The sequence below is a fragment of the Leptinotarsa decemlineata genome, unplaced genomic scaffold, assembly GCF_025532065.1.
Source record: "Leptinotarsa decemlineata unplaced genomic scaffold, Ldec_3_MD MMD2_tig00026314_RagTag_RagTag, whole genome shotgun sequence".
NCBI lineage: Eukaryota > Metazoa > Arthropoda > Insecta > Coleoptera > Chrysomelidae > Leptinotarsa > Leptinotarsa decemlineata.
Genome location: NW_027412684.1, coordinates 16,595,810 through 16,621,630, shown reverse-complemented (window position 1 = coordinate 16,621,630; position 25,821 = coordinate 16,595,810). Strand labels below are relative to the sequence as shown.

Sequence of the window (25,821 nt, the reverse complement as noted above, 5' to 3'; positions counted from 1 at the left end):
ATTACGAATAGTCTAACAACAGTAAATTGTTGTCAGCTGGGCAATAACAGTAGTGAAGGACCTTTTATCTTGATACAGCCTCAGTGGCGTAGCGAAGACGGGGTCCGGACCCCCTCGAAATTTTAGGACATCAAAAAATTAATTAAGCATAGAGCAGATGAAAGAAAGGAGAGTTATCATTACTCTTGTTTACAAACATAAAATTATCATACCAATAACTGGACTTGCTCTGCTGTCAATTCACAATTCAGCTCCAATCAACAGTGACCACAGTAATGTTGAACTTCATTGATATTAAATCATTCCGAATACTAGATCGTTTGAAATATCCCAGTAAGATACGGTCACCTTTCTGTGAAATTGTCGTGCAGATAAGTCTATCGGACATCTTAGATTTATCAGAACTGAGCTAGATGGTAAAACAAAGTTGTGTCAGCTGTTTTCTTATATTGATGTGGTTTCTGGTGTTTTCAGAGAGCGAAAGTAATTTATTTTACCCATTCATCAATTTCTCATGTTTTTAATAATCGCAACAAAAACATTACTCCCACATTTTCACAATTTAACAGCTCAAGACAAAAAACACTAAAACAATGAACACAACCTATGTTCAACGTTCAGTTATTACGATTAGCTGTTGATCGTTTGAGTAGCGCCATCATCGGTTAAAATTCTTCCCAATATATTACCAATCTTTTATTTTTTTATATTATTAACAAATGTCAGCTATGTCATCAACTCTTCACCTGAAACCCATCAGGAAATTCGCTCAGCCGTATTGAAACTATTTGCCGCTTCAGTTAATAATTCATCAGCCCGTAAACTATATATTTCTTTCAAGCGCGTATATCATATCATACATATATTTTATAAAAGCTTTTGTGTATTTCAGATATACGTCAGCGGATCCTTGGCGAATTTATACACAAAAACGCCATCCGAACAAGACTGGCAACTGAAATACACGGGAATCCCTGTCGTTATATTGGACGTGGGAGAATCTCGGGCGAGAGACAAGAGAAAGATACAAATTGCACTTTCAGAAAGAGGTACGTAGCACCAGTGACAGGAAAATGTGGGGGGAAATATCAGAAACGATATCGAAAAAATAATTAGTTGAAGTCAAGATCCTCTCGCGGGGAGTTTACCGACGAAGGAACTGAGAATTCTCGATGCAAGTTGATAGGTCATTAAAGTTCTAAGGCTCTAATATTTTCTTCCGTTGCAACGAGACGCCACTTTGGAAAAAATAGGAATTCTGAAGTCTTGTCTAAATCGAGAATGAAATTTGTAGCCTGAGTGAAGAAATTTCACGGATTTCTTTTAGTACTGACTTCGTTATACTACAGATATTGCAGATATTCAGTCCTCTGATATACAAACTTTATTAGGAAGGTGTCCAAAACGTCTGTTAGCAACTGCTGTGCTAATTTGTTATGTTCTTATGGTTGAATAACTCTTATAATATGATATGATAATAACAATAATTATCAACTATCACCTACAAGATGATGCGCCTAAATCAGCCCCCATATGGAAATCTGACTGGAGGGTTATTCCCATGCATAACCCTCACCGGGTGTTCATTAAAATAATAATAATTTGAAAAATATTACCTACACACTTCATTGGAAAATAAGTTTCATCTGCTCACTTTTCTGAAAAAGATTTCTTTTATCTTCATTGATCCAGAAAATCTGTAGCACTATTTTTTGGCCTCCCGCTATGAAACTTTATATTTAAAAACTTTTTTTATCCTCCAGTTGTTCCTTTATTGGAATCAGTACTTCAATAATCCCTTATCAATTCCTGATAGTTTCACTAGCATCTGAAAAACTTTTGCTCACCCCTTACAAATTTTTTTTCGCATTCCTCCACCGTGCAATCTTACCTACCCAATTAGGAAGTATTTTGCAGCTCGTTGAACTGAGACGTGCCACCGGAATTTAAATGAAGAGCTAGACGTGATTTTATGGCTCAATCAACGTAATTGGGATCATTTTCACAATGTCCGACAAGATGTGTACCCATTTCCTTAATGGAACTGTCGTGTTTGCGATTTGTTATTGTTGGAAAAAACTGCATGGATAACAAAGGTGAAACGTCTGCCACCTCAGCCATTACGAGTATACCGAACGACATCACTCGAAATTCACAACATTCCGAAGCAAGAGTGATGATTTGTTGCAAAAGGTGACTTAACAATGCTCCGTCATAAAATTATTTCACGCGTTCTAAAAATACCTTAAAAATGTTGAAGGTCAGGTTATTAGGAGCTTGAATCGGCGAATCTACTGCACAGACAAAGCTAACAGGACACTACTTCACGACTTTCGATTGTTAGTATTCACAACCGTTTTCGTGTAATAACTAACGTATTCCTGATACATCTCTCCTTTTAATTTCCCAATTCATTGCACCAGAACTGTTTCCCCGCTTAATTAGAGGTTCTCATGTATTACAGATCCCCACATAATCCTGGCTGAATGCGTCATTGGTCAACATATGCACAGCTTCTTTAAGCTTTCTTTTGAACAAGTGTTCCTTCTGTGGATAATATAAGCTTTGGATCACTGTTTTGTTGATGAGTCTAAATACACTCCGCTAATCCTGATTTGCTGGTTTCCCCTCGCTAGGTATTTTTCTAAGCTTGCCTATATGAACTCTGAACGACCTATTGGTTTCACCGTTATTGGACATAGTACCAGTGGAATGCAATTTTTGGAGAAATTTTTGTGAGACTGCTACTGATGATATCAATCTTCTTGGGTTCCTATTGTCTTCTGGCTGAAATCTCTTCTACAAGTTTTTGAAGAAATTATTATATTGAACATCTTTCCTGATAGAGGCTAGTTTTTTATGAACACTTTTCTTTGTGCTACGGGGACTCAATGTACGAAAAAGGGGGGTTTCAATAATTCCATTCTTGGTAGATTGGTGGTGGTTGGTGTAAATCAGATACTGGCCTGTGTGGCTTGACTTTCTATTTACAAATAGTTTCCAATAGTTGTCGATTATCTTCATCATTATGTCTAGAAATTACAACTGTTGGCTTTCTTCTTCGTTGTAAAGCTAGGCTACTTATTGTCGATTATCACGAAAATGAGTAGTAGTGGTGACTAACATTATTCCATTGTAAGAGAATCAGCAGCTTCACCACATTCCAGGTCAGTATTTCGGGAATCCAGACCAGTGGCCCTTTGTTAAGTTTTTGTTTTGAAGAATATTTTCTGCTAGTAGTCTAGTTCACATGTACTCTTTTTTGTAACATTTTTCAGCCCTGTCCAAAAATTACGACCAAGGTGTCATTCGATTCGTATTTTTGCCTAGAAAGTTTAAGGAAAGGTCTGAAAATGCGCCGATAAAAATTACAAAAGTTATAAACAATTAAGTGAAAAAAAAATGGGGCTTTAGTTTTTTCTGTATCTCGATTATTTATAATTTTCACAGAGCCCTGAAAATAGAGCCAAAAGCGGGTAGTCTGGCTTCCGCGCGCCTTTCGTCACTCTGACATAAAAACAAAAAAAAATATTTAAACATATTAAATGTAAATATCAAGGAATGAAAAGACGCATGTAATGTTGGGATACATCAATAAACAATAATCCGCAGTCAAAAAATTTTTATCCCAATTTCAGCGTTAATTATAAATTTGTTAATTAATAACTTTTTCTGAATTGAAAGTTAATATAAAAATCCCTATAATTATTAAACTAAAACCCTGGCATTTTTTTCCTTTGGTGAAGTTATCCTTAATAGGCAAAAAAATAGATTACCGTTTCCAAAATAAAAAAAATTGTTATTTTATATTTTTTTATTAACAATTGAAAATTATAATTTTATAAAAAATACATTACAATTTTTTTTTAAATTTTTTATTGTTTCAATGTCTCATAGCTAAAAACTTATTGATAATATTTTTTTTTATTTTTTACAGTTATTGTTAATAACTTAATTATAAACAAATACATCGTTTACAAGCAATTCGAAATTTTCTTTTCATTATGATGATGAAAAAAAATGGTTTGTTAAAAAAATGTCTTTGTTTCTAAAAAATGCGTTTGTTAATCAACAATCGTTTTTTGCAACTAAATATTAAAATTAAGAAACCGTTTTTTTTTAAATCATAAATTCTATTGTTCTTTAAGGTTTTGAAAAAACTTTTTTTTTAATTCTTTCCGTTTATCTGATTTGATTGGCTATATGTTTGTTGTTGATGGCGGTTTTCTGTTACATAAAGTACCATGGAAAGAAAAGAAAACTTTTGGTGAAATAATTAGTGATTATAAACCTTACATTTTTAATCATTTCAACAACACAACGTCTATTATTTTCTGATGGCTACGAAGAAAATTTTCGTAGTGTCAAATCATATGAAAGATTCAGAAGAGTTTCCAAAAAAGTTGCTCCTGAAATCACCTTTGAAATAGATATGAAGCTAAAAAAAATGCTAAAAAAAAGAATTGTTTTTAGCTAATGAAAGGAACAAGTCCCATTTCATTACTAAATTAAAGTGTGCACTTATAGCCGACACAAACTTAACAATCAAACAAGCTAAAGAAGATGCTGATACACTAATTATTCAAACAGCCATAGACCTTGCCGAAAAAAATCCAGATAAAAAAATTGTTCTAATTAGGACTGATGTAGATCTTGCTGCTTTATTGATAGCTTTGACACCAGAGAATTCGAATATTACAATGTGGAAACCACGAGCATCTACCAAACAGTTCGATGTTATTTATGAAACCAGAAATAATAAGCACATTTAGTTGCAAAAAACGATTGTTAATTAACAAACGCATTTTTTAGCAACAAAGAAATTTTTTTAAGATACCATTTTTTTTCTAAAAATCATGATTTTTTTTAATCAACATAATGCAAAAAATTTTTTCGAATTGCTTATAAACAATGTATTTGTTTATAATAAATTTATTGACAATAGCTGTAAAAAATTTAAAAAAAATATTATTAATTAGTTTTTAGCCATGAGACACTGGAACAATAAAAAATTTAAAAAAAAATTTGTGATGTATTTTTATAAAATTATAATTTTCAATTGTTAATAAAAAATAGAAAATAACAATTTTTTTATTTTGGCAACGGTAATCTATTTTTTTGCCTATTAAGGATAACTTCACCAAAGGAAAAAAAATGCCATGGTTTTAGTTTAATAATTTTTAGGGATTTTTATATTAACTTTCAATTCAGAAAAAGTTATCATTTTACGAATTTATAATTAACGGTAAAATTGGGATAAAAATTTTTTGGCTCCGGATTATTGTTTATTGATGTATCCCAACATGACATGAATTTTTTCATTCCTTAATATTTACATTTGATATGTTTAAATAATTTTTTTTGTTTTTATGACAGAGTGATGAAAGGCGCGCGGAAGCCAGACTACCCGCTTTTGGCTCTATTTTCAGGGCTCTGTAAAAATTATAAATAATCGAGATACAGTTTCGGGAGTCGGACTTTTTTCACGCAAATTCATTGATCTTTTCAAATCTTTTTTCAAATTTCCAAAATTTTGAAAATTTTCCGAGATATTAAGAAAAAACTAAAGCCCCATTTTTTTTTCACTTAATTTTTTATAACTTTTGTAATCTTCATCGGCGCGTTTTCGGACCTTCCCTTAAACTTTTTAGGCAAAAATACGAATCGAATGACACCTTGGTCGTAATTTTTGGACAGAGCTGAAAAATGTCACCAAAAAGAGCTAAATCGAGTACATGTGAACCAGACCTATAGTGCACTGCTGTCGTGGATATTGCTCGCTGACAACCAAATCCTTCCTAAGCCGTTTGGCTATCCGAATTTTTTTTTTAATATTTCTGGAGTTGGTTTTCGCCAATCTCCCAACACTTTAATTAGTGGTGTAGATTTTTGGGTAGTCTATACTATACAGATGAGGGATGTTGCTGGGTTTTGCTACCCAGGAAGATGAAAGACAATTCCACAACATTTTGGACACAATTTAATATATTTATGTATCGTTATTGAGGGTTGTCTGAAAAACTGAGTTACTCTATAAAGTAATGTGAATCGTGTTATGTACGTAACAGTTTTTATTTCTAGCAGATAAATCTGCAAACAGATGCAAACTAATATGCAAACGCATATTAGTATAGCGAAAATACTCGAGAAATATGCCGTTTCTACTATTTCTAGGAACAAGTTCACTTTGACGATTAAGAATGAGATACGGTGATGAATCTTTGTGCTGGTAGTCTGTTCAGATCGTATCTCTTTCTGAAAGGTAACAAATGAAATGCTGAATTCCTGAAAAGGAATTCATTTCGATACTTTCACGAAGACGAGTGGATATTAACCTTTTGGCCTTCTCGTGGAGCGAGCAGCGGTTCGTGTCGTCCTTTATTTATCGATAGTTTTGTAGGAGAAATTCGCCGAGTTGAATCGGTGTTGAAATTTTCTCTTGTGTCACTAGCACCTAAAATTTATTGGTATTTGATGTCATCAGCTGAATTTTGAGGCTGTTTGAAACTCTAATGTACTCATAAAATTTTGCATTTGACGTGTGGATCGACAATGAGAACCACAATCATTAATTGAAGCAAACGCATAACATTTTTCTTGATGTAATAAGTGTAATAATAAATGTATGGAATTCATTAACATCTTTTCAATCAAAGCTTACAACAATGGACAGAGTGTAGAAAGTTTATTGGCTGTTTTTTCTTTGTATAGAATGTTCTTCAGTCGATTTCAGTCTTCAAAAAGTAACAAAATATTATTTAAAACAAAATCATATTCGTGGGGACTATCTGCGTTGTTTGAATAGTGACTAATTTTTCTGAAAACTGAAATATTTATACGACCAGTTTCGGGTTGAACCCCATTATCAAGTAGGGTACTGTCAGTATACATTAAAGATATGTCTTCAAGGTATCAACATATAAACCATATATATATTGTTGTGAATGAGTAGTATTTGATTTGATGTATGTATTAATACCACTTTATAATGAATATGTGACTTCTCTTTGTGATCTTTTTAATTGGCATCTATTTGACAACTGGATAATAATTCACACTAATGATATCACGGGTGTCCCAAATATATAAATATATGTAATACACAACATATATATATATATATATATATATATATATATATATATATATATATATATATATATATATATATATATATATATATATATAGAATAGTAGTTTTTCGGGGATTCGGTCTGATTAGAATAAATATTTACTCTTTTTAGCTGCCCGAGCTTTCGCTAATGTTTATTAGCTTTATCGAGGGCTGTAATATAAAAAGGACATGAAAAATATATATATATATATATAAAACATAATAACGGATAAAACAGAATACCTGTTTTATATATATATATTTTTCATGTCCTTTTTATATTACAGCCCTCGATAAAGCTAATAAACATTAGCGAAAGCTCGGGCAGCTAAAAAGAGTAAATATTTATTCTAATCAGACCGAATCCCCGAAAAACTACTATTCTATACATACATACGGTCGTTACACTATCAATTATATATATATATATATATATATATATATATATATATATATATATATATATATATATATATATATATACCGGGTGTCCCACATTTTATGTGACAGGCAATATCTGGTTTGTTGAAGGAGATACACAAAAATGTTTCATACAAAAGTTTTAGGAGTTCATGAGAGCTATATTTTGATATAATTTTTAAATATACAGGGTGTTTGGTGTAGGTGCTACAGACCAAAATTCCATTTTTTAAAATAGAACGCCCTGTATATCATTTTGATATCATTTCATGTTTGGTTTTTGAAATTCGGTTACGGCGTTGTTGAGTTATTGCTTAAAATGTAAAGTCTTGAGAACGACTATTATTTTTTTAAATATCTCATACAATTATTCTCTCTGCATCAGATCACATGAAAATTAGTCAAAATTTTGGGTGTTCGAAGTAATGGTTTCAATTTTGAGTTGTGGAATTCAGTCAGGAATCATTTTGAATATGAAACAATTGCGAAATTGAAAGAGGTGTATTCGAAAACAAATCTTTAATTAATAACAATGTAAATAATATAACTTGATAAATCATTTCATAAGAATGGTAGGTACCTAGAAATAAGTCATAAAAATTGTTCAAAGTGATGCCCATTAGATATTATATGTACAGGCTTCGAAACGTCGAATAACTTCTCTAGTACAAGTTGCTCTTATAATATCAGGCGTAATATCACTGCACGCTAGTCGAATTTTCATTTTCAGATCATCCACATTCAAAGGGGGAGTAGTGAAAACAATATCTTTTAAATAACCCCATAGGAAAAAATCAAGCAGTGATAAATCTGGGGAACGAGCCGGCCACCGAATTGGACCCTTATTACCAATCCATCTATTTGGGTACGTTCTATCCAGATATTCAGTAACAACCTGTGAATTGTGAGGAGGAGCACCATATTGTTGCCACCAAATTCCTTGTCGTTCTGCTATGGGAATATCTTCCATCAACTGGATCAAATCATTTTCTAGAAAATGTAAATATCGCAATCCATTGAGATTTTCATTGAAAAAGTAAGGTCCTATGATGCGGCCATTGAACAATCCACACCATACATTAATACCCCAAGTAGTTTGAAAATTACTTTCGCGGACCCAGTGGGGATTTTCTTGAGACCAATAGTGACTGTTATGTCGATTCACAACTCCATTATTGTGTAATCGCGATTCATCGCTCCACAAAATTTGACTGAATATGTTAGGACTTTCATGTAATATTACCTGAATACAAGCAATGAATTCAAGTCGTCGTTCAAAGTCCGTGGGTTTCAAACCTTGTACCAACTGAATTTTGAATGGGTGGTAATTATTTTCTTTCAGAATTCTCTGTACATTAGATTTACTCACACCGACTTCTTCTGCAAGAGTACGGATAGAAACATGTGGATGAATAAGATCATAAGCCAACACATTGATCTCTAAATCTTCAGTTCTAACAGATCTCGTATGATGACGATGCTTTATAGTAGAAGGAAATGACCCAGTTCGCAATTTTTCTACAACTCTCGAAAAAGTCATTCGTGACGGAATGGGTCTGTCTGGAAAACGTTCTTGGTATAGACGTTGTGCTTGACGGCAGTTTTTCTGACATTCCCCAAAAATTAATAACATATCAATGCAATCACTTGGACTAAACGCGAAAGGCATACTGGAGTTTTCGCACAAAGAACACAGTTACTGTTTTGCAAAGAATCACTGAATCGAACTGACAAGTAGATACAATTCAACAACATTTGTTACTATGGCATCAACAAGCATAAGCTACTTGATGAAATTGTACAATATAAAGCAATTCACCCTCAAGTTAGTCACATTCTCAAGAATTTCAATATTATATTCAACTGATATCGATATCGTATCGTAGAGGTGAGAATAATGGTTTGTATTCAGTAGTAGTCTAGTTCAATTTAATAAAAGATATAGACTGAATTCGTGTACGAGTAAATAAGTTTTTTTGAAACTTTATATTTAAGGAAAAGTGCAATAACTCAACAACGCCGTAACCGAATTTCAAAAACCAAACATGAAATGATATCAGAATTTAACGTAGCATCTGAATATGTAATGATATACAGGGCGTTCTATTTTAAAAAATGGAATTTTGGTCTGTAGCACCTACACCAAACCCTGTATATTTAAAAATTATATCAAAATATAGCTCTCATGAACTCCTAAAACTTTTGTATGAAACATTTTTGTGTATCTCCTTCAACAAACCAGATATTGCCTGTCACATAAAATGTGGGACACCCGGTATATATATATATATATATATATATATATATATATATATATATATATATATATATATATATATATATATATATATATATATATATATATATATATATATATATATATATGTCACAACATATTCGTCAATTTGCAGGAACATGCTTCATGCTGTGGAGCGACACGATCGACAACCTGTCGTCGTACAAAGTGGACGGCCCCTCGTTTCACACGATGCGCTACTCCTCAGACCACACGCTGCAAGTGGGATTCAGCTTTGACAACGCGCCGCACGCCCACGAAATGTGGACCCACATTGAACGGCTGGTGGCGTGTCCCGAAAATATATCGCTGTCCACGCCAGGTGAGTTATGGGAGGCGATTTTCATATTATTCTACCTAAAGTCATTTATCTAGTCAAATTGATAAAAGTAGTCCGGTCAATTTAGACATTTGAAGCTACCTAAATTCCCACCAAGCTGAAAATCAGTAAGATTGTTTAAAATATGATTAAAAATGAAATTTGAAAGTTCCCCATCTTTCCTCTGTATGGAAAAAAATTTATTCGAGGTTAGAGGTCAAAAATATGAAGTTTTTCGCGATTTTCAGCAAAACGGTAAGTTTTATCAAAAAAATACTTCAGACAAAAATTGTAGATCATGAAATTATCTATAGAATTATGTAGAAAAAAATGTATCAATACTTTTTTCCTAGGAGCCACCGTTTTTGAGATATAAAGATTCAAAAAATTATAAAAGTTGTAATCGTCATAATATGCACACGGTTTTCAGGCCACCTATGATATAGTGTACTTAGCGCGTTTTTTTAACGCGGTTGTGATCCTGTTTGATTTGAAACTATTGCAAAATAATATATATTAGCAGAGATTGAAAAGATAAAAGCAATTTAAGTTAAAAAGAAAGTAGTGGCGGAGGAAGTCATCTTGATTTTATTCAGGTTGGAGCCTGGCTCCCTTACCCTTTGAACTGATGTTTGCCAGAAGGACAAAACAGGCTTGAACATCGTATTATAGATGGCAATTTTATTTCTTAGACTCATTTTTTATTTTCTGTTTATCAGAGGGTACAGACGTGCTATCAGACCCTCGATCTTTGATTTGACGCACGTTATGTGCGGGTTCCAAGTGAGCCTACGGTCTATTAGAAGACCGAGGTACTTTACCCGCGCTTGCCAGTTAATCTCCCTTCCAGAGATTCTCACTTTTCTGGCCGGAGAAGATTTCAGTCTTCCCATGGTTATTGCCTGAGTATTATCCGGGTTCACTCGGATCTTCCAATCAAGGTACCAGCACTCAAGGTCGTCCAATGCACGTTGCATATAGACGACACCGAGCTCTCGACCCATGGAAGATGAGAGGAGAGCCGTGTCATCGGCGTAAACAGATATCTTCACACGCTCGGGCCTCGGAAGGTCACTGGTGTAAAGTGACTACAACGTCGGAGAGAGCACGGCCCCCTGTGGCACTCCAGCAAGGATCTCTCTGTTATCAGACAGAGATCCCTCTACTCTAACCTGAAATGTCCTGTCTTTCAGGAAGGACCCCATCCACAGGACAAGGCCCCGAGGTAGGTCGAACGCATTTAATTTGTGCAGAAGACCTTCGTGCCAAACACGGTCGAAGGCCTTCGAGATGTCTAATAGGACAATGTGCACTTTTTTGTTTGTGTTTAACTCGCGGATGGTGTTTTCGAGCAACCTTAGAGCCTGTAACTCAGTGGAGTGGTCTCTCCTGAAACCAAATTGTTCATCAGGCAGAACATTTCGATCCTCAACTTCTTCGTCGAGCCTTTGGAGAACAACTCTTTCAGCCAGCTTAGCCGCCGAAGAGAGTAGACTCATCGGGCGGTAGTTCTGTCGGAACAGCGGGCTCTGATCCTGTTTCGGGATCATGACGACGACCGCATGCTTCCACCTACTGGGGAAGTGTCTGAGGGCTAACGAACTATTAATTATATTCAGTAAGCACTCAACGCAGTTGTCCGGGAGCCTCTTCAACAACTTGTTAGTTATTGAGTCGACCCCCGGTGCTTTCTTAGCCTTTGCGGCCCTGATATATCCCTTCAGCTCTTCCACAGAAGCTGGAAGGATGTCGTCATCGTCATCTTCCCTGAGGAGTCGGTGAACCCGGTCTTCCAACAGCATATCGCGATCGATGTCGTCATCATCATCAACGTCAACGTCATCAGCAAAGGCTAACGCTTTGTTGGCGGGGGAGTAGCATACTCCGCGCTCTCCGTGAATGAAGAAAATAGGGAAATTTAATGGTCCGAGTCGTAACTTTCAAATTCTTCCTCTTGTTATTCTTCTTGGTCTTCTTGTTCATCTTCTTCTTGTTCTTCTTCTTGTACTCCTTCATCCTGAGTATATGTAAACTGTGTTGAGGCGATGTATCGCATGTCGCCTCGTTGGAATCAAACGGATCCTCCACGTTTGGTGATTCAATATTAGAGCACGACTGGCCTTGACAATGTGTACATGCCAGAGAACAAAACAGTCCGGCTTTTTTGCAACCACATTTAGCACTGTATCCCTTTTTGCAGTTGCAAAAAGGGGTGCAATTTGGACTGGTTCTAATGAATTGTTGACCAACTTCCAACCCCAGTCTGTAAGGTCTAGCTGATAACCAAGCCACACTTGAACTTGGGAACATACCCGAAAAAGATGTTGATGAGCAGCAACTGAGGTTGGAGGAAGACAAGGTAATTGTACTTGTTTCTTACTTTTGGTCACTACTGGCATTCGACTTACGGCATTTCATTTATTATAGCTGGTATAAGACTAGCCACGCACACAATTGAACAGGGGACAGATGTTGTCTCAAGGTTACAATGGCGTATAAATTAAGGGACTGTTCTTTGAGAACGACGTTGGACAGAACATCACTGTCAATGGCGAGCACTATAGGTCGATGATTACTAACGGCTATTGAGCAAGCTCTGGATCTATGAACAGCTTAACAATAAGAAGAATGTACTAGGTATATTCTATGATTTAACTCTTGCATTTGATATGGTTAACTACTACTTTCTCTTTCGTAAATTATACAGCATAGGAATTCGTGGTTTACCACACGATTGGATAGTATCATATTTGACAAATCGTCCGCAAGGGACAGTAATGAATAAAAGCAAATCTGACTGTAAGAGTGCTGAGTTAGGAGTGCCCCAGGGATATATAATGGGACCAATTCTTTTTATAATATTTTCAAATGACATCTACGATACGTGTACCACACCAAATAGAATGGTACTTTACGCTGATGACACAAATATACTCCTAGCCCATAAAAACTTGGAAAGTCTGGTAAACTTGAGTAATTATGCATGTGATGAATTCAGTAAATACTGTAGCGACAATAACCTTGTCTGCAGGATAAAGAAAACCAACTATATCAATTTCCTACCCAGAAACGGTAGCTCAAATCCAGATCTAATGAACAACATCAATATGTCTGTGGAAACTCTGGAATACTGTCAGGTAGCTGGATTTTTAGGAATACTCTTGGCTCAAAAGCTAATATGGGAGGCACATATCGACAGTTTATGTATAAAGGTTGGCAGTACAAACTACGCAATTTAGAATATGCAAGACACTGTCTGTACAGAAGTTATAAAACTCATGTATCATAGATTGGTACAGTCAGGGCTACAGTATGGATTGATCTTCTGGGGTAACTCTGCATATACTGACCGCATTTTTAAGATTCCGAAAAGACTAATTCGCTGTATGGACAAGTCTCGTCCACTGGACTCTTCTAAACCACTTTTTTAAAAAAAATTAGCATCTTACCATTGCCGTGCCTCTACATATTACAGCTAGGGTTATTCATCCATGATAATAAACACCTATTTCTAAAATACATAATTACGCTACTCGGGGTGAAGATACTTTATACCACCCCTACTCTCACTTGAGTATGAATCAGAGTTCCCCAAAGTACTTTGGTATTGAATGCTTCAATAAAATAACATCTTTCATAGAGATCAATAAAAGTACACTTGTAATGAGAAATGAACTATATGGTTTCTTGTTGGATAACTGCTTCTTCAGTATGGATGAATTTCTTGCTTTCAATGCTTAGATAAATGACATGGTTTCTTTTACACATGTAGTCTTTCTTTAAATTTGTTCAAGATGAAACATTTGTGTTTAGTTTTTAATGTTTTACTTTTTTGACTAGTCAATAAGTTTTCTCATGTACTTGATCTTGTAATTGTGTATGTTTGAAAATTTCAGTGATCAATAAAACTATTTCTATTTCTATTTATATTCTAAAATTCATCCGCATGAAATGTGGTCATTCACCGAACACAATAAGACTGTTTATAGGTTGATGTTGATCTGAAGGATCTCGTTCAATCAATTGCTTAATTGTCGATGTTTCGAAACTTTATTTAGAGTGCCTCGGAAAGCCGTCCTAAATAATCCTGAACAATAAATTTTCAAAACGTCGGCAATATAGCAATTGGTTTTCTTCAACATTTCGACGAATTCTCGCCAACTTAACAATCGAAATCATATTCAACGGTATATAACGTTTATATTAGATACGTCTAAACATAAAACCTGTAATGAAAATATGTATCTTTTTTCAGGTAAAAAGAAGAAGAAGGAAAAGAAACCCCCCAAACCAGCGCCGCTACCCCCCAAAAGCCACATCTCGCAGCCGTGCTGTTTCCAACACATCACCTCCGTGGACAGACAAGACACGGGTAGATATTTCTCTTTGAAGGAACTCCTACCTCGCCCTTTGGCGAATCCCAGGATACATCAACTGGAAGAAATTTAAATGTGTTTGTTTATCTTATTTGATGATGACTGAGAGACACTTTATTTTATTATTTAATTTTACGCAATTTGTACATACAAGTATTAGCATTATAGTAATAGAGTTCTGTGTACACAGACTGTTGTCGAAAATAATTTTCGGCGTCATATTTAGCATTGTCAATTTATGACTCGTAGAATAAAGAGATCATTTATCGTGTCTGTGTTTCCTTATAAGGTGCTAGAAAAAATAAATCATTAACCCAAAAAATATATAAAAATTATTTTCATTTCACACACCTGCAAATAGAATAGAAAAAATTATAGAATCACTTTTTCGGGAAACGTCAGGAAAAACGTATTTTAGTGGGTATTTCATCATAGGTGTGAAAATTCAGCATTTCAAAATTGGGGTGGCAAATTTTAATTGTGGTGGCAAAAACCACCTCGGGTGTATAATTATAGGAGAAAACTGACAATAATACAGATATTGGGGGCAACTGCCATCTTGTGTCTCCCCCCAATTTAGGCCTATACATTTCATTGTGACTACGATCTTTTAATAGACATGCTATGGAAATGACAGTTTCAACCTCTACTCATCATTTATTTTTATTAAGCATAACTTCATATTCTAAAATCATGTCAAATAGCAGGAATTACACATGATAAACATTCTTCAAGTTATATGGACACATATACGTGAAATATTCGTAAAATCCAACAATAATAAAATGGTTAAAAGAGTAATGGTAACAAAAATCTTTACTTCGTCTATGAGGTTATTATAAGAGAATTATTATAGCAGAATTTTAAATTTGAATACAATCAATATTTAGGTTCAAATTGTCCAATACAATGACAAACTCATAAAACCCATAGAAGCTCAGAACTGTCATTTTCGTGTACCGTGAAAGTTTTAGTATTTGCCCTGACCACCAGAGGGCAATGTTAATACGATGTCAGAATTCAATGTGATTACCAAGAGAACTGGGTAGCGCTGACAAACTAGTCGGCTTTTTAATTTAGTTCAATTTTGGCATACATCCCAATTTTAATATGATTCGGCCGACCGGCTGACAGCGATTGCTAACTACCATGTTCTGTTGGTAATCACATTAAATACCAACATCGTACTAGCATCGCCCTCTGATGGTCGTCAGTACTGAACACTTTACGTTACACATAAATGCCAGTTCTGAACTTCTATGAGCTTTGTATTATTTGCATCAACTACCAATGAGATGGCTCTAAAATCGTTCTAGCGTGAAAATTAGAAACTTTGGTTTCCTGGGGTGGTTGAACTATACCAAATTGAAAACTGAAGACCAAAACAGCCATTCTGGCTTTGTTTAGTTTGAGTGGTTTTGTTTTGGCGGACTTTGAGGAAAAAAACTTCAAGTAGCGGTGAATAACTTGCATTTTTTTCAGTAAAGTTCTTGTTTTGATATATTAATTGTTGAATGTTGTCAATTATAGGGGTAGTTTTCCCTTAATTTGGTTTACAGAGGCAGGGTTGCCTGTTATAGAAAATCAATAGTGTGGTTGAAAAAATGCCAGAGAAGCTAAAACACAGTCTGGCATATGTTTTTATAAAATATTTTCGTGAATTTTCAGGAAATGAGTGATTTGAAAGAGGAAAAAAGTGAGGATAAGAAGGATATCGAAATGGAGGAAAGAGAAAAGATGTTGAATGCTGAAAACAAAGCCCAGGAAATTGAATCCAGTGAAGATAAACAAGAGGAGAAAAAAACTCCGAAAGACATTAAAGAAGGAATGGAAGTCAAACCAAAAAAAATCCCGATTGGAGGCATTCAGATGCCTGGTTTCTTCACTCGAAGTAAATCAAAAGAAAGGTGTAAGGTACGTTAAAAAATAATATATAATTAAGTGAAAAAATATTATATGATGATAGAATAATCAGCTCAGGAGGAATGGTGACTTATGAAATATAAGGGTAAAACAATAAGAACAAGTCAAGCAAAATAGTTATATCGCTTTCCTGAAGATTTTTTAACAATATCTTTTATCAAAAGATAATATTGAACTAGCTGTTTGAGATGAATATAATTGATTCCATGACATTTTTTTAGAATATTATTTGTGTTTTGAGTTGTTTTCATGAACTACAAATCCACAAAGTGTATTGAAAAAAAACCTTTCGAATATCTTCAACATACATAGTATTAGGAATTTACTATTTTTTTAATGTAGGATGATACTGATGCAACTACCGAGGGAGTTGAATTGATTGAAAAAAGTGCCGATGCCAATCCTGAAAACAATGCACAGACAAAAATCAAGTTACCGAATCCATTCAGGAAGTCTAAAGCAGAAGATGATGGTAAGAATCAGAAAATAACTATTGACCAATAAATATAATTCTGTCAATATAATGTCCTGTCTATAACATTTTTATCGAAGGTGATAAACCAGCTGAACCAAAAGAAAAGAAAAAATTACTGGACACAATTCGGTTACCTCTAGTATCAGTATTTCCAAGAAAAAAGAAGGACGACAGTCTAGAGAGTCAGACAGCTCAAGCTGGCTTGGCCTCCATGGAAACTTTGGACGATAAGAGCACAGATGGAAAAACCAACGATGACAACAACATGAAGACTGTTTCTTTGGATGACAAAACTGACTTGGAGAAACAACAACAAAGTGAAAGCACTTCCTTCTTCGGGAAGATGAAATCGCACAAAGCTGTCATTGGTGAGTTTATAAATGATTCAGCTGTACATGTGATAGTGTTTTTACTATTTTGCAGGTGCCTTGCTCTTGTTTGTATTGGTGATCATTATTATTATAATATTCTCTATTCCGAGAAGTGGAAATAAAAATTCACCCCCTGTGAGGGATGGAAAATTTGTTGTTACTCTTACAGGCTGTGGAAGAGTTGAAGGGTAAGTATTAGTTACCATTTTTGGCACGCTGAAAGAATAATTTTCTTCGATGAAGAAATAAAATTCTTGATTGAAAATAAACAAAATTACTAGATGACAAAATTTCTTCTCTAGAGATATGAATGTTACCAAGTCCCTCTTGAATAGACGGAGAGAAGAATAGTTTTTTATGTTATTTGGTAGTTCATTGAAACTGTCCAGACCTTTGAAAAATAATGAGTTCATACTGCTACATGAATTTGTCCTTGGGATGTGAAAATTGGTGTTCGATCGAGTATCATAATGATGTACTTCACTATTTGTGATCAATAGGTTTACTGTTGGTTGCAATTTATTTATTATTTTAAATATAAATATCATAGTTTGATAATACAATTGTTGAGGGACATTAAGCCACCTCATACTACAGAGCATATTATGTATAGGTGTCATTCTATTGCAGAGTAATATTATTCGCATTCCACGATTTTGTAATTTTTGTAATTGATTTAATTTGTTCTGATTTAAGAGATATAAGAGAGTCCCGCAAAAATTGTAATGAGGTTTTATTATGCAATTATAGCATGTTATTTTGGCATACATTGATGATACAGATGCCACTCTAGAAAAAAAATACAGTTTCTTTGATATTTTGCTTATTATATAGTCAGCATGATCATTCAATGAAATTGTATTATTTTCAATGAACCCTAAATACTTGATTTTACCCACTATTTCTACATCAGTTTCGTTAATTTTAATTTTGACTGTGTTTCTCCCAATTTTATTTTGTTTATACTCTGTTGTAATGATCATCGCCTTAGTTTTAGTGATATTAAGTTTTAGTTTATTTATTCTAAGGTACAACTCAATATTTTTCAACGAATTATTCATCTTTTCAATAGCGACTTGCAAGGTTTTATCGTAGGTATATATTAATGTATCATCTGCAAATAAGTTAATCTTGGAGTTGTGGAACTCCAAAATCATTCACTAACTCTTGTGAGTAGCACCTATTAATTTTTGTTATTTGACTCCACGAACTGAGGTAACTTTTCATCCACTTCAAAACTACATCAGCAATACCATAATATTTGAGCTTTTGGATTAATATATCTCTGTCTATTGTTTCGAATGCCCTCTTTAAATCCAAGAATGTACAAACAACGTAATTATCTTCATCAATTTTTTCTTTCCAATTTGTTATTGTGAACTGTAAGGCATCCTCACATGAATGTTTTTTTCTGAAGCCTGACTGACAACCTAAAAGTAACCTGTTTTCATCAAAGTATTTGTTGAGTTCCTCATATACTGCTAATTCCAATACTTTTTCAAGGGTTGGAAGAGTATTGATAGTGAAAGTTGTGGACCTAAATAGGTTCACTGCATAAAATAATTCATTTTCAATCATTGAATTGATACTTTCAGTTTGATTGAAGACAGCTCCGTTGCATTTCGAGGCATTCCCTATGCCAGGCCTCCAATAGACGACCTCCGCTTCAAATATGCCCAACCCCTGAACAATCTAGATTACTGCTGGAACGGGACCTTCCTAGCCCACAATGCCACAGACTTGTGCTTGCAGATACTCAGCAACGGCACTGTAATGGGCGCTGAAGATTGCCTGACTCTAGATGTGGTGACTCCCTACGTTCGTTACGACAACCCCTTGCCTGTCATAGTACTTATCGGAGCGGAGAGTCTGATGGGGGGCTCCCCGGGCAAAATGCGCCCGTCAGCGCGGTACGCCAGGTCCAGAGATGTTGTCTTCGTCAGACCGAACTTCAGACTGGGCGCTCTAGGATTCCTGGCTCTCAAAGCTCTCTCAGAGTCGGACTACCCGAAAACTTCCGGAAACTACGGGCTCTCCGACATCTTGGCCGCCCTAAAATGGGTCCAGTTGAATATCGAGCACTTTGGAGGCGACAAGAAGGCTGTGACCATCTTTGGGCATCGCGCTGGAGCTACTCTGGTGACTGCTCTCTCGACCATTCCGGACGCGAAGAAATACTTCGCTAGAGCTTGGGCTTCTTCAGGTGGCGCCATCTACCCCAAGAAACCCGTCGCCGAATCGGAAATGGAGAACCAGAGCTTCATGGAGGCGGTGCAGTGCGAAGACGTTGAGTGTTTGAGGAGTTTGGATGCAGAGAAGTTGGTTTCTGCCGTGGAGGATACTTGGAGGAAGCCACAGCCGGATTTGCCGACGGTGGATGAGGTTCCGGAGAAGCGACATGAATGGCTGGTGAGTTTTAGGCTATAGTTTACTCGAATTGGATGTTAAGCAGTGAATGATCATCTATTCTTTGGTTTAATTCTTCGAAACTTCCACAAACTTAACAACAATGGATTTAAGTGTGCCTCATTCCAATTGTGCAGGTCCTAGATGGCCGGATCCTCAAAGAACACCCTGATGAAGTGTGGAGCAGGGAAGAGGAACTCCCAGTGAAGCTGATCGTCGGTACAACCGCCCAGGCGGGCAGTACGGAGAAACTCCTTCTGAAACACACCGAGTGGACAGAGCCCCTCGTGAAGGAACACATCAACCAGTCTTTCCTGTCTAAGAACAACCTCTCGGATGACGCTCTGAAAATGTATCCGGCCACATACAGGGGGTTGAGCACCATGATATCCGACATCAGAATAGCCTGCCCCTTGTTTTCTATCTGTTCCCGGGTGCATAAAATACCATTCTACATCGTTACGCAAACCAGGTGGCAGCACGACATCGCAGACATCGACTCCGACGTAGACGCCATCCTAGGGAGGTACGAGCCGAAAACCCCCGAGCAGAGGAGGTACTTTTCGGCGATGCAGGGTCTCTTCTACGACTACGTGTGGAAGGGCAAGATCGAACAGGAGATGATTGGGCAGAAGGTGCTCGTCGTCGGTCAGGACGTCTTGCTGAATTCGACTTATTCACACTGCGCGTTTTGGATGGTGAAGAACATTGTTCCGACTTATGCAGCTTTGGATTAATTTCTATGTAAGTTCGATTGAGGGTGGTGTGAATTATCGTGAGACTTCTACGAGGCATGTTTAGTATTTTTTAATTGGAGTTCTTTTTTTTCATAATCTTGAAAGGCGAATAATTCATCAGTACTTCGCCCTTAAATTTTTTTCAAACTGCTATAAAGGGTGAAATTTATACTATAAAAAATTAATAAACATTTCCAGTTTAAAAAAATTTATTCAACAATAATCATGGTACTGAGGTACTGAAGTTTGACAAATCACAAACCTAAAAATTCTGACTAGAAATTAGAAATTAAAATTTAAAAAATGGGTTTGGATTTTTTCATGGAACAGGTGTTATTCCTTCTCAAAAGTTGAGATTGTGCCAAATAAGAATTAAAGAGGTCTTATCTTATAACATGTGATGCCTAGCTGGATGCTCCATTTCAAAATTTTGTTCTTCAGCTGCCAGTACACGGAAAGGTCTAATTTTTTTTGTTTACAGATACAGGATAATGGAAGGTTGTTCATTATGTAAATCCTTGTCTATGACATGTTGTTTTCAAACTACTGTGAACAGATATTTTACTTCAAGAATATTCATAACACTATTTAATAATAATCAATAATCTGTGGTACAAAAAGTGTAACTTTCAGGCATTTGATTTAAATTTTTTCAAATTCTATAACAAGTACAATTTTTTGGCACTAAAATGACTGAATGAATAAAAAATTTGAAGAAATGACAAAAATTGTTCTTTTTTATGAAGGAGTTGAAATTATTTTATTCATGATATAAACTGTTTTGAGTCTTCTGCTTCAGGTTAACGAGTCATATTCCCATTTGGACACTTTGTTAATAAATTAGGAAATTCCAGCTCTTGCAAGATTTGATTACATCCTTTCTTGGCTCCACCTCATCTTTCCATTAATTTTTGTCAAAATATTTTCTCAACATATCAAATTAAAAGATAAACATGTCTAAAGTTGTTCCACGAAAATCTGCGCTAGACTCTGAGTGGCATAAGAGATGTTGCTTCAGTTTAAAAATATTACGAAGCTAAAACGCTTTTAAAGAAATTTGAAATTAATGCCTCTCAATTCAATGACTTTGTATTCATTCAATGTGACTGACTGTTGTGATCATATTTATGAGATTATTATCATACTCGGGAGGGACACTCTCTGATTACGGTAGGTTTCAGGTATTTCTAACAAATCCAATAGACCGGAAGGCTAGCGCTCCAGTCTGCCGGAAGAGGCAAAAGAATTTCTGAAACTTATTTTTCATATGAACGTCGCCCAATGATATTTTTCAAAAAGTCATACCGAATACCTGCTCTTAGTATACTGCAATTTTTGGAGATCTTGTCCTCTCTTTTTTTAGTCTAGTTCACATGTACTTTTTTTTGTAACATTTTTCAGCCCTGTTCAAAAATTACGACCAAGGTGTCATTCGATTCGTATTTTTGCCTAGAAATTTCAAGGGAAGGTCCGAAAACGCGCTGATAAAAATTACAAAAGTTATAAACAATTGAGTGAAAAAAAAAATGGGGCTTTAGTTTTTTCTTAATATCTCGGAAAATTTTCAAAATTTTGGAAATTTGAAAAAAGATTTGAAAAGATCAATGAATTTGCGTAAAAAAAGTCCCGACTCCCGAAAGTGTATCTCGATTATTTATAATTTTTACACAGCCCTGAAAATAGAGCCAAAAGCGGGTAGTCTGGCTTCCGCGCGCCTTTCGTCACTCTGACATAAAAACAAAAAAAATTATTTAAACATATTAAATGTAAATATTAAGAAATGAAAAAATTCATGTAATGTTGGAATACATCAATAAACAATAATCCACAGTCAAAAAATTTTTATCCCAATTTTAACGTTAATTATAAATTTGTTAATTAATAACTTTTTCTGAATTGAAAGTTAATATAAAAATCCCTATAATTATTAAACTAAAACCCTGGCATTTTTTTCCTTTGGTGAAGTTATTCTTAATAGGCAAAAAAATAGATTACCGTTGCCAAAATAAAAAAATTGTTATTTTATATTTTTTTATTAACAATTGAAAATTATAATTTTATAAAAAATACATACAATTTTTTTTTTATTTTTCATTGTTTCAATGTCTCATGGCTAAAAACTAATTAATATTTTTTTTTTTAATTTTTTACAGCTATTGTTAATAAATTTATTATAAACAAATAAATTGTTTATAAGCAATTGGAATTTTTTTTGCATTATGTTAATTGAAAAAAATCATGATTTTTAGAAAAAAAAAGGTTTCTTAAAAAAATTTCTTTGTTGCTAAAAAATGTGTTCGTTAATTAACAATCGTTTTTTGCAACTAAATATTAAAATTAAGGAACCGTTTTTTTTTAATCATAAATTCTATTGTTCTTTAAGGTTTTGAAAAAACTTTTTTTTTATAATTTTTTAATTGTTTATTTAAAAAAAAATTGTTATAAACAATTTTTTTTCAATACTTTGTTCTATAATGAAAGTAACTGTGTTTTTTAAAAATTTATTCTATTTTTTATGAAACTTTTAATATTGTGATATTAAAAAAAAAAACAAACATATAGTTACTTTTATTATAGAACAAAGTATTGAAAAAAAAAATTGTTTATAACAATTTTTTCAATAAACAATTAAGGAAAGAATAAAACAAGTTTTTTCAAAACCTTAAAGAACAATAGAATTTATGATTAAAAAAAAAACGGTCCCTAATTTTAATATTTAGTTGCAAAAAACGATGGTTAATTAACAAACACATTTTTTAGCAACAAAGAAATTTTTTTAAGAAACCATTTTTTTTTTCTAAAAATCATGATTTTTTTCAATTAACATAATGCAAAAAAAAATTCGAATTGCTTATAAACAATGTATATGTTAATAATAAATTTTTTTGACTGCGGATTATTGTTTATTGATGTATCCTAACATTGCATGAATTTTTTCATTCCTTAATATTTACATTTAATATGTTTAAATAATTTTTTTTGTTTTTATGTCAGAGTGACGAAAGGCGCGCGGAAGCCAGACTACCCGCTTTTGGCTCCATTTTCAGGGCTCTGTAAAAATTATAAATAATCGAGATACAGTTTTGGGAGTCGGGACTTTTTTACGCAAATTCATTGATCTTTTCAAATCTTTTTTTCAAATTTCCAAAATTTTGAAAATTTTCCGAGATATTTAGAAAAAACTGAAGCCCCATTTTTTTTCACTTAATTGTTTATAACTTTTGTATTTTTTATCGGCGCGTTTTCGGACCTTTTCTTAAACTTTCTAGGCAAAAATACGAATAGAATGACACCTTGGTCGTAATTTTTGGACAGGGCTGAAAAATATCACCAAAAAGAGCTAAATCGAGTACACATGTGAACCAGACTATTTAAAGGTATTGGTGTGATATTTTTATTTTTGGCTTCAAAAGTGAAGTGGAACTATCTTATTGATTTCATGTACTTATTATTTGCAATTATTAGAAGTATTTTTTTAGTTACGACTGATTTGCCTTTTTTTTTATTCGTTTCATGACTGAAAACGCTCCAGTTTACAAAAAATACTCTTGCCAAATTTGTATTACCAAATATTTTATTTTCCTAAAGGCAAATTCTCTAAATGCTCATATTTGTATAGGTACTCTAGTTGTATAGGTTCGTATATACAGGATGATCCAAATTGACCACGCAACATTGGCTATTTTTTTTGTCAGTGATAAAAAATTATTGAAATTTTCCAAACCAGCGATTTTTTATGCTCACTAAGATAAAAGGTGAAACTGGAACTTTTGACTTACGTTAAATTTGATTTCCCAATCTCCAGAACTGCAAAATCTTCTTGACACACACCAAACTTCTTGAGGATGAAGTTCTGAAGAGCCAACTTCTTTGGTGAAACGCGTGTCGAGAAGTGTATTGCAGTTTGTTGAGTTGTAACGATTTCTTAGCTTTGCTAATAAAGTTACCAATGATGCGCGCCCAATTTGGATCGGTTTGTATATATTTTAGAATTTCGTTTGTTAATCAAAAACTTTCGAAATGTTTTTATGATATACAAGGCATGTATATAACTTACGTTAAGGTATTCTATCGACTGTATTCTTATTTATTACTAATATTTAGTGTTTTTATCGAGACTGAAGGTGTCTTTGGTAGGAAATTTGCTACTTTATAGGCCTACGTCACAGGCTGGGACAACGACTTGAGATAGAGCACCAAAGTAATCGAGATTTGTGATAAAATGAAACGAAGAGAAAGACAAGTGCTTCGTCCGGCCTGTGATTTGAATCTGACTGCGTTTCGACAGCTGAATGATCTCTTTTTTAAAATCACTTTATATGGTACATCACTGTTGTGTAATGTTCATTATTGGCTTTATTTTGCTGAATTTTTGAAACTAGTTTTGAGGAATGTTTTTTGACTTTGAAATTATTTGATGGAAAGGAATAATTAAATCAGCATTTTACGAAATTATTAACTTACTAAATCTGCATTCCACGATAAAATCGACAAATGGATGACATAGTAACTTTTCAAATCGTCATATCATCCAATTGGAAACTTATCAGTGGATCAGTTACTTGCCATATTGGCATCCTACCCAATCCATAACTTACCAGATGTGTAACCTCATGAGTTAGCAACTTATCAAATTAATTTCTTTTTGAACTAGTAATATAACAAATCATCAAATCGGCAAGTGAGCGAATTTGTAAGTTACCCAATAAGTAATTATCAAATTACATCTTGCGAAGTTGGCAATTTTCCATATTAGCTTTTAGCCATTTAATAACCAAAACAGCAACTTATTAAATCAGAAACATAGTACCTTCTCAGATTACAAAATCATGCAATCAGTTACTTGTCAAATTAGTAACTTACTGGATCAGTAACTTGCCATATTGGCATCTTATTCAATCGATAACTTATCGGATGTGCAACCTAAATCAGCAGACAAGCAACACACCAAATTGAAATCTTATTAAAACGGTAACTTAACAACTCATCAAATAGACAACTTGGAGAAATTTCAACTTACCCAATCAGTAATTAACAAATCGGCATCTTGTGAAATTGGCAATTTACTAAATTAGCTTTTATCCAATCAATAACCAAATGAATAACTTATTAAATCGAAAACAGTAACTTTTTAGATTACAAAATTATCCAATCAGTAACTTATGAAATTAGTAACTTACTGAATCAGTAACTTGCCATATTGGCATCTTACTCAGTCGATAACTTACCAGATGTGTAGCAGACAAGCAACACACAAATTGAAATCTGATTGAAACAGTAACTTAACAACTCATCAAATAGATAACTAGGAGAGGTTTTAACTTCCCCAATTAGTAATTAACAAATCGGGTGAAACTGGCAATTTACCAAATTAGCTTTTACCC

General features: G+C 34.2%; 2 protein-coding genes across 9 annotated transcripts in view; both read left to right on the top strand.

Annotated features, from left to right (window-relative positions):
* Positions 1-14,794, top strand: part of LOC141485298 (uncharacterized) — a 114,851-nt gene extending 100,057 nt beyond the window's left edge. For all 5 annotated transcript variants that reach the window (XM_074181715.1, XM_074181712.1, XM_074181714.1 and 2 more), the window contains 3 exons: positions 893-1,049; positions 9,946-10,152; positions 14,405-14,794. In XM_074181715.1, coding sequence (XP_074037816.1) covers positions 893-1,049; positions 9,946-10,152; positions 14,405-14,598 — 558 coding nt within the window. In that variant the 3' untranslated portion in view covers positions 14,599-14,794. The remainder of the gene's footprint in view (positions 1-892; positions 1,050-9,945; positions 10,153-14,404) is intronic.
* A 1,030-nt stretch (positions 14,795-15,824) lies between these two features.
* Positions 15,825-22,597, top strand: LOC141485201 (neurotactin-like). 4 transcript variants are annotated; one of them, XM_074181457.1, is made up of 8 exons: positions 15,825-15,983; positions 16,194-16,439; positions 16,791-16,920; positions 17,001-17,291; positions 17,347-17,482; positions 18,890-19,703; positions 19,838-20,444; positions 21,619-22,597. In XM_074181457.1, exons 2-7 carry the CDS (start codon positions 16,197-16,199, stop codon positions 20,435-20,437), a joined length of 2,214 nt encoding a protein of 737 aa, XP_074037558.1. In that variant the 5' UTR covers positions 15,825-15,983; positions 16,194-16,196; the 3' UTR covers positions 20,438-20,444; positions 21,619-22,597. The 4 variants fall into 4 exon arrangements, with proteins under 4 accessions (XP_074037558.1, XP_074037556.1, XP_074037557.1 ...); XM_074181455.1 differs by lacking the exon at positions 21,619-22,597 and adding an exon at positions 20,919-21,159; XM_074181456.1 differs by lacking the exon at positions 21,619-22,597 and having other exon boundaries at positions 15,825-16,006; positions 19,838-21,359.
* The last annotated feature ends 3,224 nt before the right edge of the window (positions 22,598-25,821 follow it).